The 20,518-nt window shown below is 44.6% G+C and overlaps 1 protein-coding gene across 2 annotated transcripts in view; it reads right to left on the reverse strand.

Annotated features, from left to right (window-relative positions):
- The window catches only part of NEDD4 (NEDD4 E3 ubiquitin protein ligase), a 2,630,465-nt gene that overhangs the window by 2,130,116 nt on the left and 479,831 nt on the right, over positions 1-20,518 (reverse strand). For both annotated transcript variants that reach the window (XM_069624887.1, XM_069624886.1), the window contains one exon: positions 9,446-9,499. In XM_069624887.1, the coding sequence (XP_069480988.1) occupies positions 9,446-9,499 (54 nt within the window). The remainder of the gene's footprint in view (positions 1-9,445; positions 9,500-20,518) is intronic.

Genomic DNA, 20,518 nt, shown 5'->3' on the forward strand with positions numbered 1-20,518 from the left:
ATGGGGAAAAGGTGTTACAGGGAAGGGGATACTGCGTCTCAACTCTGTGTCCCACTTCCACTCCCTGAAGACCCCTTGCCCAGGTGATCCACCCCCACTGCTCCACCGCCAGGAACTGGATCCAATAGCGATGGCAGTGTCCTGGCCACCTGGACGACAGATCTCAGGCGACTAGTGGTGAGACACCTTCAGGTTTCTCACATACCCTTCCTCCATGCGATGTAGCCGCATCTGCTTCACAGAGGAGCTGGGACGGAAAATGTACATTACCCTGGTATTTCCTTTCCGGTGTTCCACCGTGCAGCAGCAGGGCTGCAGGTCTAGAAACCATTGCATGACACGTGGGTTTGAGTCTTTGCATTGGCTAATCCAAACTAGGGGAGAATGATCAGTGACTAATGTAAACTTTCTTCCTAAGAGGTAGTATCTCAGATGGATAATGGGCCACTTGATGGCCAGGGCCTCTAATTCCAGCACAGATAAATTTGTTTCACGTGGAAAGAGTTTGTGGCTTGTAAAGAGAGAATAGAATGTTTTAGCCTGTTGCAGGCTTGAGATAGGACTACTCCTAACCCAGTAAGAGAGGCGTTTGTATGCCATTTATGCCATTTAGATGGATTAGCATTTAGGCTGGTTTTTCTGAGGACTCTCATGATAGTATCAAGGTGGAAAAGGTGGTCTTCCCAGGTTTTACTATAGATGAAGATATTGTCAATGTAAGTTCCACAGAAGTCGGAATAGGGGCGTAAGATTTTATCCATTAGGCGTTGGAAAGTGGCTTGTGCGCCGTGTAAGCCAAAAGGGAGGACCTCCAATTTAAACAGTCCTAAGGGTGTTGAAAACGCTGCATTTTCTTTATCTGCCCATACACTGGTACCTGCCAGTACCCTTTTGTTAAGTCTAGAGTGGATAGAAAGGTGGGTGCTCCGAGTTTATCAGTTAGGTCATCGATGTGTGGCATGGGATAGGCATCGAAATCGTATATCGTGCTGACTTGACGGAAATCTATACAGAACCTTCACGAACGGGCAGGTTTATTTTCCTAAACTATAGGGGAGGACCATGTGCTCGACAAGGGTTCACTATTATTAGCTTGCAGCATTTTGTTTACTTACTCGACCATTATCTGTCTAGATCTGTCTTCCTCTTTTAATAATAGCCACCTTTTAATAATAGAGTTCTAGTAGTTCTCAATTTCTCAGATTTCTTATCAATCACAGCACCCCTTTGTTTGTTATTTCTTTTGCATGATAGGGAGAAACCAATAAAGCAACAGTGTAGCAGTTCAGCAGGCATTGAGATCATTACACTTCTGTGAAGTAAGCATTACAGAACGCAAAGCCGTACTTATCCTTACGAATAAACTAGCCAAGATATGTGAACGCAGCAAAATAAATGGCCCGGTGCTTTACCCTTAGCCTTACTATCAACGAAAACAACAGCACAATCCAGAACAGGGCTTTCTCCTTATGAGACCGTCATAGGGAGACCTGCTAATGTATGGAATGTACCTAGACCTAGGAAATTAAATGAAGTTGAGTATCCACTATTGACGGATTATTGTAACCAACTGACTCAAAACTTATGTTCGATTCACCAACAGGTTCGAGCTCTTTACATGAGACATACGAAGGACCTGGTCACCGCATTCGACCTGGGGACTTCGTTTTGGTGAAGGACTTTAACAGGAAGTCCTGCCTGGCAGCCCGTTGGAAAGGACCATATCAGGTGCCACTGGCTACTCAGACAGATATTCGAGTTGATGGAAAACATCACTGATCCATGCAGTGCACCCGAAACGAGTGCCTTTGCCTTTAGCCTGTGAAGAAGGGGTTAAGGTGGGGGTTGTTGCCAAACCTGACCACACAGATGTGCCCATGGACAAGGACTATTCTGATCAGAGGCTGAATTCTGAGCCTGAATGACTCAAGGATCCTTTGTTTTCTTCAGATCTCGTTTCTTTATTCACTGATCACACCATACCCAGAGTCCCCAGGTACAATCTTCGACCACAGAACTAGATGGGGACTTTTCTGATAGACATTTCCGATAGATTAGGAAAGTGTAGTTGTATACTACACCCACAAGAAACCAACGTTTTTTACCTCCAGTCCCCTCAAAGACGCGGGAACATTGTTTTGTTTCGGAGTAACAGCGGGGCTGGCAAAAGAAGATTGGGACATTCATCGATCCAGAAGAAGACTACAAGCAAAATAGGCCACGTGGTCAAGTGCCACCAACGGATGAACTTACAAAGCTGGTTTAGTGAGGCTTCTTAACGGACACTAAAATGAAAACTATGCCCATCTTTGGGGCACGTGTAAATGAGGACAGAAATGAACTTGCTACTCGAAAGCCCATATCTAGAGAGCTATGGTCAACGAAAGAAAACGTGACCGTGATAATGCTTACAGCATGCGTAATGATCATTTTGATACCTGCATTATGGTACCTGGAGAATTCACATCCGCTTAGTATACTGTTGCCTACAGCCAACCCCACTTTGTCTCCCCTTTATGCGCATTCTCACACACTTGGCCCACATGATTTGAAACATCGAGAGGGTTACCACAATAACACTCATACAGATTATGAATGCCACCTCATTCAATTTTGAATAACACCAACTGTTGGGTATGTTCTCACCTGCCACAACATGGTGAGAAAGGTTTAGGATGGTACATCTATCCACTCCCACTGTCAACTTCGTGGTATACATGCTTTAGAGCCCTATTCTTTGGTAAGTGGAACGACAGTGCCACTGGTAACTTTGATGGGACAAAGATCAATTAATTTGATCGTTTGGTATTATTACCCCTAGAATGCTCTGTCTTTTCAAATAAAGTACCACAGATATCGCTTTCACTAGGAACTCTGATAAACATTCTAGACCCTATCAACCTATGATCTCCTTTAAAATGGCACCTGCAGGGAATCGAGACACAATTCCTCCCTCTTACACCATTAATCATGATGCAGATACAGTGCCATTCTGCTTGAGAAAAGAAGGATCCCGGTATATGGGCACCTATCATAAATGTGTGAATACTGCTGTCTTAGTAAATGAAAATAGGGCCTTATACATTGGAGGACTCATATTTTGTTTGTGGGAGAGAAGCATATCCATGGTTACCTAAAGATTGGAAGGGGACTTTTTATCTGGGAATATTGCTGGCTGGGGTTTATGTCACATCTACAGCAGATATACTGAAACATAGGCCTAGGAGGGGAATAGATGATGACACCCCCCCCAGGTATTGGGTGACGTAGCAAAAGCCATGATTCCTTTTTGGGGCCAAATCATTAACTCATGCGATATCAGTAAATTGGCGAGAGTATTAGAGAATACTATTAATGAGACTACTGACATATTGTTGAACATGACAATGGAGCAAAAAGCAATTAGGTTAGTGGCCCTTCAGAATAGAAAGATCTTAGCTGTCATGTTAGCTGAACGTGGTGGTGTATGCAAAATGGTTGGATCCGCGTGTTGTGTGTACGTACTTGACTCCTCCCCCACGGTGTTCCAAGCGATAAAGCGATTACACATACTTAGTACTAAAGTTCACATTCCTGGAGGACATAGGAACATGGGCTTGGAATCTGCTGAACACCTGGGGTTGGAAAATCTTCTCAGCACTTGCTATTATTGGAATAATCCTATTTTTTAGTTGCTGTATTCAGTGTCTGCACTAGGTAGTAGTTGTGCTAGATCACTAATGAAACTTAGGCCATGTGCCCATCCTCCTGTAGATGCAACTAATGCCTTGATAATGAAGGAAGCCACTATCAAACAATTCATGTCTATCAATACAGACCATTGTGATTATTCTGGTTGTTCTGATGATGATGATACATGGTCGTTTGTTTCTAGGAATGTGTTGGCTTAGGCAAAAATGAGGGTTTGTAAAAGCAGATATATTTTGCAATATAATGTATGCCTGAGCACATACACATTGAACATATATGCTGAGCCATGCCATCGTGCAGTTCCCGAAAGCGCCATCTTGGCTGCTTTGCTTTCATTTCTGAATTTTCATTTTGAACGCGGTGAAAGCTCACAAAGTCACAGCTTCGAAGGTTTCCCTAAAACCAGCCCCCACACAGGAATGCTAAGAATGATTGAGCACTGTAACTCTGCAACAGGGAGCCTTGAAGCACTGGCATCAACATAGCTAATCCATAAATTAGGTGCCATTCGGTCTTTCCTGACTGTCTTGTTTTCAGCATCCAGTCTATTAAAGTGAGGCACGACTTACAGCATATTTTGTTGCTCAAATGAACAAGCTACTGAGTAGACATGCAGACTGACTTTTTAGCTTAACACAACCGTAGATAATATAGCGCAAGGAATGTTACCCTGTACTGAAGAACACAATATCTTCCTACATCCTTTCTGCTCTGCTTCCCAGACAGTAAATAGTATGCAGGGTGACATGGAGTGTTCAACCAAATGTTACCATGGATAATTGGCCACGTACATAGGTTTTTAGGTCACAAGTAATTATCACGTGATGGGATAGCGCAAATTCGTCATGATATTGTACAACTGTATAGAGTATCTGTATGCCCACAAGTTGGGGCTCACTTTACCTACGCTTGTATGCCGTGCATTTGCAAAAGTCAGTTTGTGTTAGAGTACGAATAAACTATTTATACCTTTGTTCATGTGACTGGCGGGTTATCATTGTTTTACAGTAGCCTCCTATTTTTAGACTGACACCCTTTTTGTTAAAACTATGAACGCCAACACAAATAGTCAAAGTGGTCAGACAAGGGTCGAGTAAAACCCCTTGTACACTCGAAAGCCTTTGACCCGTAACCAATAGGAAAGCAAAAAGGGAACAAATCCTGCATTGTGTACAGCAAGAAGAACTGTACCAGTGGAAAATGTGAACCCGGCTGAACGGGGTGAGGTACAATAGCCCTTTTAACATTGTGGTGACAAGAGTTTTCCCGGCTGAGAGATGTCCCCAATGAGACATTGTTTAAAAAAGACATTGAAACTTGTGCATACGACAAGTGAAAGACTCTGAGAAAAGCCCATACTGAACCCGACGGAGGGAGGTTAACATTGCAGAAGGATCTGAGCCCGGAAGAGGGGGATCCTACAGTGAAGAGTCATCACCCAATGTGCATATAGAAAGGAACTTTATTTTATTATTTTGGATACATTAGGCCCACGTAGGCAAGAGACTTTTGCAGAAAGAGACAACCATCAAAGGTCCTGATATCGCTGAAAAGGACTGTAGCCCCATTTTGTTGAAAGGAACGATTTGTTTTGATATTTTTATACATCAGGCTCACTGGGCAAGATACTTTGTGTGAAAGAGACTTCACCACTGACGATCCGAATAACGCCGAGAAGAACGATAGCCTTGTGCCAGAGAAGCCCAGGAGTGTGCTGTGCTCAAGAGTCCCGCCTTGTCTCGTGCTAAAAACGTGGGCAAGGGAGACCCCGGCTATAACATCCTGACATATTATTTGTGATCACTTCTTTCTTTTCTACTGAACATTACTCTCCACTCATTTGTAACTTAGTGTAAGGATTGGCAAAACTTTCTTTTTTTTTTTTAGTATAGGCCCTTTTTATTTGACAAGACGCCACTAGAACTGCCTTATTACCATTTGATGGTTGTAGCTTGCACCCATCTTAATTTTTCTCACCCATTTATACAATTTGTCCTTGACAGGCTCTGGGAAACCTCGGAGGAACAAGAAGAGGCACCCATTCCCATCTCGCAAACCGCTACCCGAATGCGAGAACATATGAGACTTGTCCGAGATCTAGTCGGCACTCATATGGAAAAAGCCCAAAGTCAACAAAAATCCATCTACGATAAGAAAGTAAGCTTAAGATAATTTTATTTAGGACAAAAACTATTGGTCCTATTACCCACCTCACAAAACAAGCTTGTTTCTAAGTGGCATGGGCCCTATGAAATAGAACAAACGGTAACCTGCAATTGGTGCACAATTGGTGGCTGAGCAGTCAGACTTCTCTCAAGAAGAGTTAGGCAGTATGTACAGTATACACAATAGGGCTAAAAATATAGTAGTACAAGCAAACACTGACCAAAGCTTTGGTATAAAAGTATATAATTATTTATTTAAAAACACACTTGTAAAAATACACTGGCACTAATATGTCAAGCAAGTTCAAACACAGTCACTAGAAATATATACACCTCCCTAATTAATTATTTGACAAGTCTAGGTTAATACACAACTTATTTAGCAAAACACAGGTGAGCGCGTAACCATAGATGGCACTCCAATAATTATTTAAAAAGGGAGAGAAAAGGCAGAAATAGGAAAAACACACAATACCAACACTTTTAAAGAACCACAGCAAGTCAGGAAAGGCAGGGCCTACTGTAGAGCAAAAAGTTCATAGGCCAGGCCCACTCTTGGAGAGAGCAAGGCGGAATGTGCCCAAGATCACACAGTGGAAATTCACTAAAAGTCTTTGCAGGAAAGTCAAAAAGAGGTTGGATCAAGTTAGAAAGTTAATGTTAACAGGTCCAAGGTCACCCCAGGATAGAGAGTCAAGGATTTACGGGACACCTTGGACAGTCTGTTGCAAGGGAGACCAGGCGGGACACAGTACCTGAAATGGTGAGAAAGCTCCAGCGGCGGCAGTTGTTCCTGGCAGAGGGTGCAATTCGGTGCTTCGTCCTGGGGAAGAGAAGATCTCCACGTGGAGGAAAGCTGGAGATCGTTGCACCGCCAGGGAAGAAACCAGCCGCTGAGTTTCCCGGTTAAAAGGTACTACCCTTTTATTCGCGGTAGTGGTGAAGCGTGGCTATCCGGCCGCCGGGGTGCTTGGCACGGGCGATTCGACCATGAGACGATCCAGGAAGGCGAAAAAGGCGAACTGGTTGGTCCCACCAGCTCAAAGGGAAGAAGACTCTCCTGGAAGAAGATCTTCTCTGTCGTCGGGAAAGTGGTGAGTTTCGTACAGCAGGGCTCCACCGGTGGTGTCGTCGTCATAGATGGCTCAGCCTCTCCCCTCTTCGGATTCTTTAGGTCCTGTGGCGACTTCTGAAGTTCCAGTCCCCAAAGCTCTGCTTTTATGCAGCAAAACCCCCATTCATCAGCCTAGCTGTCAATCAATCTTGCTAAGTGGTGAGCCGGGCGGCTCACCAGTGGGCCAATCACACAAGAGTGCGACTTGAGTTGCCAAGGCAACTCAGTCCAGGGTGCCTATTTCCCCCCGCCTCCCACACATCCTGTAGACCCAGACAGAGTAGCACCACTTTTGGAGGCTTCTGTGCAGAAGCCCGCCAAAAGTGGAACAAAGGCTCGACTTGGGTTGGAGTTACAGAGGCGAACACAAACGCCATTTTAAAACCGAGCCCTGGCAAAAAGACCCAACCGGGGAATAAATATTAAATAAATAACCCGGCGGTATCTTTAACATTGCACCAAAAAAGTGGTGCGTTTAAAATGAATGGGAAAATCCCATAGGAAATATTCCGGTGGAATATTTCGCGTGGTACCCACTGCCACCAGCCAGAAACTCGACAAGGGGGGACTAGACAGTGCCCCCTTGAAAAATAGACCCAGGGGCAATCGAATTACCCCTACCAGTACTTCAACAATATGATGGTTTGTACAGGTTCTGTTCACAATTTAAGACTAGTAAAGCCAATGGTGACTTTACATGCCCTGGGAGACAGTAGTCAGTCCCAGGGTATGGAGTCTATGTTTGGGGGCCACTATGACACCCCTGTGTTACTGCACTGAGGGTGCTGTGTAACACATATACCAAAACACATGAAGCCCTATGGAGTAAAAGACCCCATAGCCCATAAAACACATTACAAAGTCCAAGGACATTCTCAAATCATGCCTAAGAGTGGGAGAAAAAGAGTCTCACTCTTAGCAGGAGAAAAAAATAACCCCCAAAAATCCAGCAAAGCTGCTCGGGGACTCCCTAGGTTTGGGAAACTAGCCTATTCTCCCTAACAGTGGAGAAAAGCATTAGTCCAAAAATATGCAACCAAAAGGGTTGTTAAAGGTTTCCAGGGGTAGAGTAAAGACAGAGTGTGTGAAAAAAGGTTCCCACTCACTCAAGAAAACGGATCAAAAATCCAGCAAAATGTGGTGGGGATTCATAAGTGGGGAGAATATTGCACAAAAATGAAATTCTACCTAACACTATTTTTTTCCATAATGGCAAGAATGCAAATTATGCTTCATGAAATAAGTGGAAAACCGAGTCACTGTTTATTGAACAGTATAGGATAACAATTAGAAGTTATAAATCAAACAGAAGATTACCATACTGGAGGAGAAGGAAAGAAGAACATAACTCTGCTTGCCAATCCATTAAGAGTGGTATAAACAAGTATTATAATATTGAAAAGCCTAATGTTTATAGCGGTAGTACTGCAATAAACTACTATAGTGATGTTATGTCACAGCACCCGAAAACAACAAAATAAAATAAGGCCAACAACAAAAACACTTTTCCTTCATGATTGTTTATTATATTTGTTATGATCAAGACCAGTAAATCTGAATAACTGTTTTATGCAGTGATCCAATTAGCCCTTAAATGGTGAAGTATACACTGCAATTTAAAACAATTATCCAATTAGAAGATGTGTAGCTATATAGATATCCGTTACAAATAAGAAGCAGCATTGGTGTAGGCTAGAGCCCCCTTTTAGTCTACTTAAGCAACTACATTAACAGTTTCTTTCCTACCCAACCCTGAATTAGTATTTCACAATTTGCCAGTAAAGTTCCACAAAAATGAGGAATCTCTCATTACCTTTTCCAAGGGACCTTTTCACCACAAAATGTAAAACATTACATTGGTAAATCCGATTCCTGCTTGTAAATTTAATTTGCTCCATGAGGGATGCTACCTACTAATTCCAATTTTGCGAAGACCTATTAATAAAATGTCATTGATGGCCTCAAGATAGACATCAAAAGGGATGCTAGAATATCTTTATATTTAGCTGCATGTGGATCATACTCTTCCTCTTATTCTTAATTTTGGAGAAATTTAACACGTGGAAAAAAAGAAAACGCAATAGTTGGAAAAAGAAAAAGAAATTGAGCAAGGAGTTAACACAACTGTATAGACATTTCTGAATACATAGTCTTGTTTTAAATCACCACGTGTTTCTTGTTTTGATATCCAGGTTAGATCCAATTTTATATACAAACGAGCAATTGATGAGCTTTACAGTGCAATAACATATCGCCAAGTGACACCACATACATCTGCAAAATCCATACAAGAACACAACCCCACTTCAGAGGATGTGCACAGGCAAAATCTTCACCGAAAAATGCAAAAAGAAGAGAATTTTCAACAAAAAACTTTGATCATTCATTCATTCATTCATTCATTAAATGTCCATGGTCAAAGTCCAAGTTTTTCCATGGTACTGCACGTTAATATAAGTAGGTAAAGACAACATACCAAACGGTTTTCATCAAAAACTTCAAACAGAAGGCGATGTTTTTTTGGATCAACCTGAAGGGGAAGAAAATCATCAAGATTAGAAAATAAGATGTGAAAACCAACCAATAGACAGGATCATGTTACCAAAGAGTTTGGCTATTTATGTGTAAATGGAGGACCAATTGTAACCAAATAAGTCTATAGCGAACCATCCACATCCTGCTGCCCTTTATTTTAAGGTAACCATGACACTGCAGAGGAAAAAGCAACTGCTTTAACATGGTTTAATACCTCAAAAGATTACACATAAACACACAATGTTTGTAGGTCTACAATCGGCAAGGCTGAAGGATTGCTCACTACATTGTGAAAGCGGACCCTTATTTTGTGTTAGTTCAAAGTCACACACAATACAATTGGTACACAAACACAATAGAAAAAACCTCAGGGTTTCTCTATTTCAAACTACAACTAGGATTTGGCTATTGTACTCTAGTAGCAAGAGGATACATAAACCCAAAGAGGAAAGATTTTAACAAATTATGTACCAGAGCACCTAAATGGCAATCCCTGATTCTTTTCATTCAAGGACTGAACTACATTTGAAATCAGACTTGGCGGCTAGGAGGGGGGGGGGGGGAAGAGTGTTGGTTAGTAACCAGTTGGGTGGTGGATAGCAAAGGGAAAGGTTTTGGTCAGTAACCAGGTGGATAAGGAGATAGAGAAAGAAACCAACAAAGAGAAAAAAAGAGCAATAGGATGAAGTAGAGGGGGCTACCTGAGGGCGGGGGGCACAGAAGTTGTAAATGTGCCCTTTCAATAGAAACTGGGGTACAAAGTGGGGCTAAGTGCCAAACCAGAGGGAACATACAGTAGGTAAGTAGACTGGGCAGTGATAAAACAGCAAACGGGGGTAGAAAAGGCAGACAATTGCAAATATGGGCTCAGAACGCAAAAGGTCTTAAGTAATCCCTACCACATACTTTGATGTTTAACAGGCATGATTCAAGCCTTTTATACTAACTATTTAAATAGAAGGTAAGCTAAATAACTTGAATGACTGGTCAATTCAGATACATGAAATGAGACATGCCAGGAAAGAGCTCATCACTGTGCAAAGCAAGAAAAAGATAATCTTACCCAAAAATGTTAGAAAATTGTAATGAAGATCATGAACAGTTAGGCCACAATATGCTGCCTATGTTGTAGAAAATAGCTATGGCAGCTGGGCATACAATGTGGTGAAGTATTCCATTTGTGGAAAATGGACACCAGCAGTGTTTTATTTTTGAATACTGGATGATGTGCTGTATATTTGCCAGATAGGGGGGGTGGAAGTAATTAGTTGATCACATTGAGTGGATCCCTTCCGACACTCTCAGTATGTTAGGCAATGGGTGTCAAGAATGTTCTTATTTGTTAATATTATGGAGGACAGCCTTGCCAAATTTGGCTTCCTCTCCTGAAAAATAATCTACACAGTAAAATGTACTAAGTGACAACCAGGTTGCTGCTTTACAAATGTCTTGCACCGGCACACCTCTTTCCAGAGCTGAAGAAGCAGCCACCCCTCTAGTGGAATGTGCCCTCAAACCTACAGGCACATTTTGCCTGTTAATGAGTAACACTCTGTTATGCACATTACAATCCATCTAGATAGTGTTTTGTCACTGCCATGCCCAGTCTTTGGCCAGCATAACTGATAAAAAGATGAGCATCTTGTCAAATACTTGCAATTCTTGTAATGCAGTAGCCTCGTGCCCTTTTCAGGTCTAGACGATGTAGTCTCTCCTGCTCTTTCGATGGATGAGGAGGGGGTAAAAAGATGGCGGTAAAATACGTTGTGCTAGATGAAACTGAAAACTTTCGGAAGGAAAGATGACCCAACTCTTAAAATTACTTTATCCTTTGAAAAGGATGTAAAAGATTGTTTTGAAAATAAGGCCTGTAGCTCATTTACCCTACGGGCAGACGCGATAGCTACCAAAATGGCTGTTCATAGGGGGCATCCTCAGATGACACTAATATAAGGGCTCAAATAGTGCTCCCATCAGACTTCTTAATACAAGATTTAAACCCCATGATGGCATAATGAAGGGACTGGGCGGATACAAATTGGTCAAGCCCTTCAGAAATTGGACTACAACTGGCTCTTTGAAGTATGACACCTCATCTGGAGGTCTTTTGAAGATTGATAGTGCCGCTAAGTAGCCCTTCACTGTGGCCACTTGCAATCCAGAATGGGTCAGGTGGAGCAAGAAAGACAGAACATGGGGAAGTTTACCTGTGAAAGGATCTAGTCTCTTTTCTCTGCACAAGCTGCAAAACGTATTCCAACGGCAGCGGTAAAGGGATTTAGTTGCTGGCCTTCCTGCCGAAAGCAACACTTCCATTACGTCTTCCTGGAGGTCCCAATCAATGTATCTCACCCTTTCAGGCCCCATGCATGAAGATTGAGAGTCCTGATCTCTGGGCGAAGAAGGAGACCTCCCTCTTGCGAGAGTAGGTCCTCTCTTTGGGAAAGACGAATTGGAGGGCCGATGGCCATTTCCAGAACGGCCGGGTACCACGTTCTCCTGGCCCAATCCAGAGCAATGCAATGAGAATGATGGTTTTCCTGAACTTCCTCAACCTCCTGATGACATGAGGAATGACGGTGACTGGCAGAACCGCGCACAGCAGTGGAAAATCCCAGTCCACCACAAACATCTCCTAGAGTTCCTCTTTGGGGAAATTCCCTGGAGCAGAACAGCTCGCACTTCCGGTTGACACTGGTCGCAAACAGATCCACTTCAGGGGTTCCCCCAAAAGGCAAAGATCTCCAGAAGGATGTCCTGAGCGAGTTCCCACTTGTGTGAAATCGTGCTCTGCCTACTCAGAGCGTCCGCCGCATTGTTCTTTTCTCCGGGTAGATGAACTGCCAGAAGAGTTATTCCTTCTCCCAGTGCCAAGAACCAGAGCTGCATTGCCTTTCTGCACAGGGGCAGTAACCCTACACCCGCTCTCTTGTTGAGGTAGTACATGGAAACTGTGCTGTCTGTCATTATCAGGACACTCTGCCCACGTATTGAGGGCAGGAAGGCCATCAGTGCTAGTCCGATTGCCCTCAGCTCCAAAAGGTTGATATGGAGTCTTGACTCCGACTGAGACCAGAGTCCACTTATTGAAAGATCTCTCATGTGCGCTCCCCATCCAGTGAGGGAGGTGTCTGTCACCACTGTTTCCAGCCATGGTTGCCAAAAGTGTTCTCCTCTCCTCACATTCTCTCGGCTGGCCCACCACAGGAGATCCCGGCAACCTTTGTCAGGACCTGGAGAAGGTTAGTAATTCTGCCAGAGAATTGAGACCATTGGGATCCGAGAGCCTACTGAAGGGATCTCATTCTCAGACGTGCTTCTGGCACCAGAAGAAATGCAGGATGCCATGAGGTCGAACAACTTTAGGAAGTAGTAAGCCAGAAGACATTGGGCCCAGCTGGTGCAGGAAGTGGCAGGTGCAACTGAGATGATTCCAGAGAAACAGCCCTGATTAACCAGTCGTCTAGGTAGGGGTAGATATGCGGCCCTTCCCTCCTTAGACTTGCTGCCAACACTGCCCTAAGCTTGGTGAAGACCCTTAGGGTTGAGGTGAGCCCAAATGGCAGAAACCAAAACTGATAAGGAGAACTGCCAACTGCGAAGTAAGCATCGTGAAGGTCCAAGGACACCAACCAATCCTGAAGTCAAAGGGCCTGAAGGATCTTCGAAAGAGTAACCATCTTGAACTTGCTCAAGCATCTGAAGTCCAAGATGGATCGCACTCCTCCGTCCTTCTTGGGTATCAAAGTAGGGAGAATCCAAACCCTGGTTTCTCTGCGCTGCAGGTACCAATTCTATTGCAACTTTCTTCAACAGGTTGAGAATCTCCTGTTCAAGAAGCGGATCGGTAATCAACGTTGATCTGTATTTTGGGGGGCAATCGGGAGATCTTTTTAGAAATGGAAGACAGTAACCGTCTGCTAACTTTTGCAGCACCCATGCATCTGAAGTTATGCTTCGCCAACTCCGGAGATGACATGACAGTCTGCCTCCTACCACAGACTTGTGGATGAGGGAGTCATTTTGCTATGCCACCTGCAGCTGAGGGTAACTCGGTGGGTCTTGAACTGGGATTTCTTCCTCCTCTACCTCCAAGATGGGCTCTTCTTTGGCCCCTTTTTGGGAATTAACCTCTTTCTCTAGAGACAGAAGAATAAAAACGAAAAGGGCATCTTCTCCATCCTATTGAAGATTGAGGTTGTCTGACTGCCGCCCATAATTATTTAGCTGCAGCTTGAGACGCTTACAGCTTTTTCAGGCTACTAACAGCCTTCTCAAACAGGGAAGTCTTGTCAAATGGCATGTCAGGTAAATGTGCCTGGTTGTCTGTAGTAAATCCTGATTTTCTCAGCCAAGACATGTGCCTAAGCACTGTACTGGCAGCCACGGACCTTCTTACTGAATCCACTGTATCCAGGCTGGACTGCCATGACGGACTCATGACGTCTTTCCCATACTGTATTAGGCTTAAGAAAGCTTCTATTTCTTCTCCTTGCGGAATGTGTTTTGCTGCAAGAGCAGCTGCACCCCAAAGGTTGTGAGTGTACTTCGCTAAGGCACTGGTCGAATAGCTCACTCTAAAGCCATGCTCCCTGCACTAAATACTCTTTTTGCTAAAGAGTCAATTCTTATATGCTGGCACAGAAGGAAAAGCTGCAGATTTTCATCGAACTATTGCTGCTTGAACCACCAGGCTCTCAGGTGTAGGGTGCCTGAAGCAGTTCTGCATTTCTGTGGAACAGAATCTGGTATTAGCCAGTTTTCCAGAACCCTTACTCTTAGGGCTGCATGGAATGGTAACACAGCTTCCCTAACCTGACCGCTGTCTAATATATCAGCAAGGTCATCAGTCTCCACAACAGCTAAGGATTTGGACCACCACAGATCCTCAACCACTTTACAAATTACAGCTCTGTATGAGAGGTCAGCCTGACCAGCCATCTCCGGATTACCAAACTCTGTCTATGGTAATGTTTCCCAGCTACTGGTCTCCTTCAGAGTATTCACCAGATTTTGCATCTTGAACTCTTGGAGAGATCAACTCCTCTGGGACATTTGTTGTCCCATATTCAGACCCAAAAGGGGGCGGATCTTCCTCTTCATCTTCCTCAAAGATTTATCCCATTTTCCTGAAGAAATCAGGTCAAGGAAGGGGTCTAAACACTTAGATACATCAGCCATACGCTAGGCAGTTTTTGAGAGCACTGAATGTTCTGACGAAGTTGATGGTGTCGAAGGCATTGACAACTTCCTCGAAGCAGCCGGTGAAAGGGCCGACAATTTAGTATACTTGATGGCTGTAGATGGATTACATGCCTCAAAGGTTCAGGTGATAAACATAACTGCTTCGATACCGAAGATGAATGCTTCAAGGGGCCAGACAGAGGCTCTTTTTTGTGCGTCGAGGAAGACCCCTTCGACTTGTGTCGAGGAGTCTCACTTCTCGGGCCTTAAGGCGCATGAGAAGGAGACATACAAGACGCCCTACTGGTCTTAATAAACACTGAGGGTTGGCTTTTTTCTCGGACTCCTTCCGAGGCGCAATCAGATAAGCATTTTCAAACTGAAGTTTCCTAATTCCACCGGAGTCTAGTTCTTTTTTGGAAAATACTTTTTCAGGAGAGGAAGACCATGACGAGAATCTACAACGTTAATTTTTACTCTTCTTATGAGAAGAGGACAAGTGTCGTGAACTAGACCTCGAACGTCTTCTGTGTTTTGGATGCTTTCTAACAGGAAAAACCTCTCGTGATTTGGAGGATGATTTTCTTTTAGCTGGATTAACAGCCAGGGATCTGGGAGAGGGCTTACCTGCATTGAGTTTTCCATTCCTTTGCTGCAAGGCCTTGACAGTCATGGATTGTCATGAGCCACAGTCATCGACTTTGTGACCTGACCTCAAGCACCACAGACAGACGCAGTGGGGGTCTGTGATAGACATTTTCACTCCACAGTCTGAAAACCGCTTGAAGCCTGTCTTCGGTGTCGATGACATTTTTCGAAGAATACGTAGACAAATGAATTGTGAGGCGAGTAGCTCCGAAGCACGCAGCAATGCTGAAAAAACGTAACGATCAGTGTACGTGCTTCATATACCAACGTTGAAGTCACAAGGGACGCTGCACAGGCCATAGAGGAGCATCACAACACTCGACCCTATGAAAATAATATGTTCAGCAGCAAGCTGCAGGCAGACTTGAATGTCAAAGATAAGCAACATGTGGGAGGACACAATCCATTTGAAAGTTTTGTGTGCATGCTTGAGTGAAGCCCACAGTGGTCGCCAATTGGACCACTGCTGGCCGAGTGAGTGGCGCAGATCCTTACGATTCATGGGCTGGTTTTTGTCATGAGCCCTGTATATGGGTTAAGAATAGGAGTCCTACAGTCATTGCAGCAGTATTGGAGCAAAGTATCCCTTCTAGCCGTGCAGTCGACCAAAGTATGGTGGATGAATCCTGAAAAGGCTTGGCAATCTTTCCTACAATTGCCCTGGTAAAGCCCTGCTGGACTACCTGATCTGAGAAGGTTGTCTGCGGTGCTTCGACCAGCCAGTCTCGAGGTCTTCTCGGGATCCTGCCTAGTGAGCCGACCAGCTCTGAATTGGGCTCATGTACCAAAATAATAGCCGTTCTGCTTTTTCGGGCAGAACTAAGGTTGTGCTGCCAAGTTTCAGCTTACCAGGATTAAGGGATCCTTTCCTGGAAGGTCTTCTTCCAGCACGACTGGAGAGATGCCTGCCGTCGCTCGTGTGCATTGACTGTCACCGGAACCAGCTTTCCTCCGACTGGTAGTGTCCTGAATAGTACTGCATCTGTGCCTGCTGCATTTCTCCATTGCAAAGGGTTGCACTCAGCACCTGGATCCGACCGAAAACTGCCTTTCATCCACTGCTCCTGGGCTTCTACTATATCCAACGGTAGGAAAACCTACCTGCAGCGACTCCCAGACCTGCCTAGTCACTTAGGAAAATCTGAGTCGGGGGATTTGAGGGGGTGGACGGATGACTACTTGCAATAATTACAGCCGCCCCATTCTCCCCTATAAAAAAAAAACTTAGACTAAACCAAAGTTTATTCCATTCTACCGCTTTTTAAACATTTGTTCTAAAAGCTGTTATAAAGGATCCGAAAATAGTTTTACTTACTTGTAACTATGTTGAGAAGTCCTGGAACATTTTTCACAACCACAATAACCTTTCCCTACCTTTGTCCCCTCTCCTGAGAAGATGATTGTGTGACTTTTGGTCACAAGGCACCATTAAACATGGGGATTGGGTTTATAAAGTTAGGGTATTATTCTTGTGAACTGGCTTTCCTTACTGCATCATTGCTTACCTTCCAGTCAGGTGCTTAAATGAATTGCATGCATTTCTACAATTCAAAGGTGACCGTATACTCGCCGTAACCGTATTTCTGATGCTTGTATCTGCTTAGATTCACCTGCTGTGCATAGGCCGACATCTAGTGGAAGCTGCAAAGTATTACAGTTGTTTTCGAAATTCGAAAAGGGACGTCGACAGTGTGTGCCAGTAATACTATGCCTAGTGTGACGTCCAATGTACCCATGGTCCTTCACGCGTCGAGGTCCCTCAGATTGTTATTTTTCTGACATGAGGTAGCATGAAGTGTAGCGCGAGTACAGATGTATCCAAACAGATATATATCAGACAAGCTCATTAACATCCATGCGCCTTCTCGCCGAGGGGAGGAAGGTTCAGCGCATGGGAATCAAAGCAGATACAAGCATCAGAAATACGATTACGGTGAGTAATGTATCCCTTCTGAGGCTTGTGGAATCTGCTTAGATCACATGTTGGGCATAGATTAGTGAGCAGTGTTAGGAGAAGGTAGTGGGTTGTGAGAAGGTTAATGGATAAACAGATTTCTTAGAACCGCTTGTCCCACCTGTGTTTCTGTCTTGGAATGTTTGTCAATGCAATAGTGCTGAACGAAAATGTGTACTGAGCTCCATGTGGCTGCTTTGCAAATGCTGTCTAAGGGGACATTTGCAATGAAAGCCAGCGTAGCTCCTGTTCTCCTTGTGGAGTGATCTCTTGGCGTGAAAGGCAGTGTCTTGTCCGACAGTGAATAGCACAGTTGTATGCACCCGACTATCCATCTGGAGATACCATTATTGGTAATGCAATCCCCTTCTCTGCCCGGTGCTACAGAGACAAACAGTTGGTCTGTTTTTTCTTAGCAGTTTGGTCTTGTTTACATAGTAAAGGACCACCTTCCTTACATCAAGTGTGTGGCATTTTAACCTCTGCTGAGCTCTTTGGGTTCTGAAAGAATGCCTGGAGCTGAATGGACTGGTTTACATGAAATTTAGAGATGAATTTAGGGGAGGACATAGGATGCGCAAGTAAAACCTGTTTGTTCTTGTGTATGACAACGAAAGGATCCTGCACTGACAATGCTTGTAATTCACTAACTCTTCTTATGGAAGTAATAGCCACTAAGAAGGCAGCCTGGTAAGTAAGTTGTTTAAGACTTGACTTATGCATCGGTTCGAATGGAGGTCCCATGAGCATAGCAAGTACTACATTGAGATCCCATCCTGGTGGCGGGTTTGAGATTGGAGGGTGGAGTCTCTTTACTCCCTCCATGAATGCCTTGATGACCGGTACCTTCCACCATGAGACCTTGTTGTGGGAGGTGGGATAGGCTGACAAGGCCGCCAGGTGGACCTTTAAAGAGTTGAATACTAACCCTGAGTCTAGCAAGTGGAGCATATAGTTTAGAATGTGTGATGGTGTACATTCTATGGGGTTAATTTGTTTAGACTGGCACCAAATTACAAATCTTCTCCACTTGTCGACGTAACAGTGCCTAATGTTAGGCTTTCATGCTTCTTTTAGGATATCCATACACCTTTGTGATGGGTTACGATGTCCGAACTCTATGAATGCAGGAGCCATGCTGCCAAGCTGAAAGAGTGAGGTTGAGGGTGCACTGTTAGACCCTCGTGTTGAGTGAGCAGATTGTTCATGCACGAGAATTTGATGGGATCACACGTCGCCAGTTTGTGCACATGTGGATACCAAGGTTGTCTTGCCCACATAGGAGCAGCTAGGATGAGCGTCACCTGTTCATGAGAGGTGTTGGGCAAAAAGCGTAAGCAAATTTCCCTGACCAGCTCATCCATAGGGCGTTCCCGTTGGAGCCTAGTTGGGGGAACCCGGACGCAAAGTCTGGGCATTGACTGTTTTCACCTGCAGCGAACAAGTCTATTGTGGGGAAATCCCACTGAGAGAAGAGTGGCTCTACGACTTGAGTCTAGTTGCCACTCGTGCTCCTCTGGTAGGGGATCTGTGCTCAGAGAGTCAGCCAGAGAGTTGAGTTCCCCTGGAACATGCTGAGATGATAGGAATAATTTCCGATGAGTGGCCATTTCAAAATTTGTTGCGCTAGCCTGGACAGATTTGGAGAACGTATGCGCCCCCGTTTGTTGATGTAAAGCATCGCTCTAGGGCTGTCTGTGAGGACTTGCACTGCTTGGTTCGTCGGGTGTATCGCGAACATTTGAAGAGCTTTGAACGCCACTAGTAGTTCCAGCAGATTGATGTGGTTCTGCGGTGTAAGACGAGTACACAGACCTTGAGCTATGTTTTGAAGGTAATGAGCCCCCCATCTGGCGAGCGAGGCGCCTGTTGTGACAACCGCCTGTACTTCCGGATCGTGGAAGGGTTTTCCCTGAAACAGATATTCTCTTGTCCACCAGCGAAGATTTTGTACAAGTGTTGGCGAAACGACCACTAGATCGTCCCACTGACCGCTTGCTGTTAGGGAGAATTCTCTGTTAAGACTAATTTCCCAAACCTAGTGAGTCTCCCAGCAGCTTTGCAGGATTTTTGGGGTTTATTTTTTTGTCCTGCTAAGAGTGAGACTCTTTTTCTCCCACTCTTAGGCGTGATTTGAGGATGTCCTTTGACTATGTAATGTGTTTTATGGGCTATGGGGTCTATAACTCCATAGGGCTTCATGTGTTTTTGGTATGTGTGTTACACAGCACCCTCAGTGCGGTAACACAGGGGTGTCAGAGTGACCCCCAAACATAGACTCCATACCCTGGGACTGACTACTGTCTCAAAGGGCATGTAAAGTCACCATTAGATTTACTAGTCTCAAATTGTGAACAGAACCAGTACAAACCATCATATTGTGGAAGTACTGGTAGGGGTAATATGATTGCCCCTGTGTCTATTTTCCAAGGAGGCACTGTCCAGCCCCCCCCTTGTCGAGTTTCTGGCTGGTGGCAGTGGATACCACTCGAAATATTCCACCGGAATGGGATTTTCCCATCCATTTTAAACGCACCACTTTTTGGTGCAATGTTAAAGATGCCTCCTGGTTATTTATTTAATATTTATTCCCCGGTTGGGTCTTTTTGCCAGGACTCTGTTCTAAAATGGCGTTTGTGTTCGCCTCTGAAACTCTAAACCAAGTCGAGCCCTTTGTTCCACTTTTTGGCCGGCTTCTCCACAGAAGCCCTCCAAATGGTGCCACTCTGTCTGGGGTCAACAGGATGTGTGGGAGGGGGATTAGGCACCCTGGACTGAGTTGCCTTGGCAACTCAAGTCGCGCTCTTGTGTGATTGGCCCAGTGGTGAGCCGCCCGGCTCATCACTTAGCATGTTTGAGTGAGAGCTAGGCTGTTGAATGGGAGTTTTTCTGCATAAAACCAGGGCTTTGGGGACTGGAACTTCAGAAGTCGCCACAGGACCTAAAGAATCCGAAGAGGGGAGAAGCTGAGCCATCTACAACGACGACACCACCGGTGGAGCCCTGCTGTACGAAACTCACCACTTTCCCGACGACAGAGGAGATCTTCTTCCAGGAGAGTCTTCTTCCCTTTGAGCTGGTGGGACCAACCAGTTCGCCTTTTTCGCCTTCCTGGATCGCCTCGTGGTCGAATCGCCCGTGCCAAGCACCCCGGCGGCCGGATAGCCACGCTTCACCACTACCGCGTTTAAAAGGGTCGTACCTTTTAACCGGGAAACTCCGCGGCTG

This window comes from Ambystoma mexicanum, chromosome 11 (genome assembly GCF_040938575.1).
Source record: "Ambystoma mexicanum isolate Mex_15411 chromosome 11, UKY_AmexF1_1, whole genome shotgun sequence".
In the NCBI taxonomy this organism is placed as follows: domain Eukaryota; kingdom Metazoa; phylum Chordata; class Amphibia; order Caudata; family Ambystomatidae; genus Ambystoma; species Ambystoma mexicanum.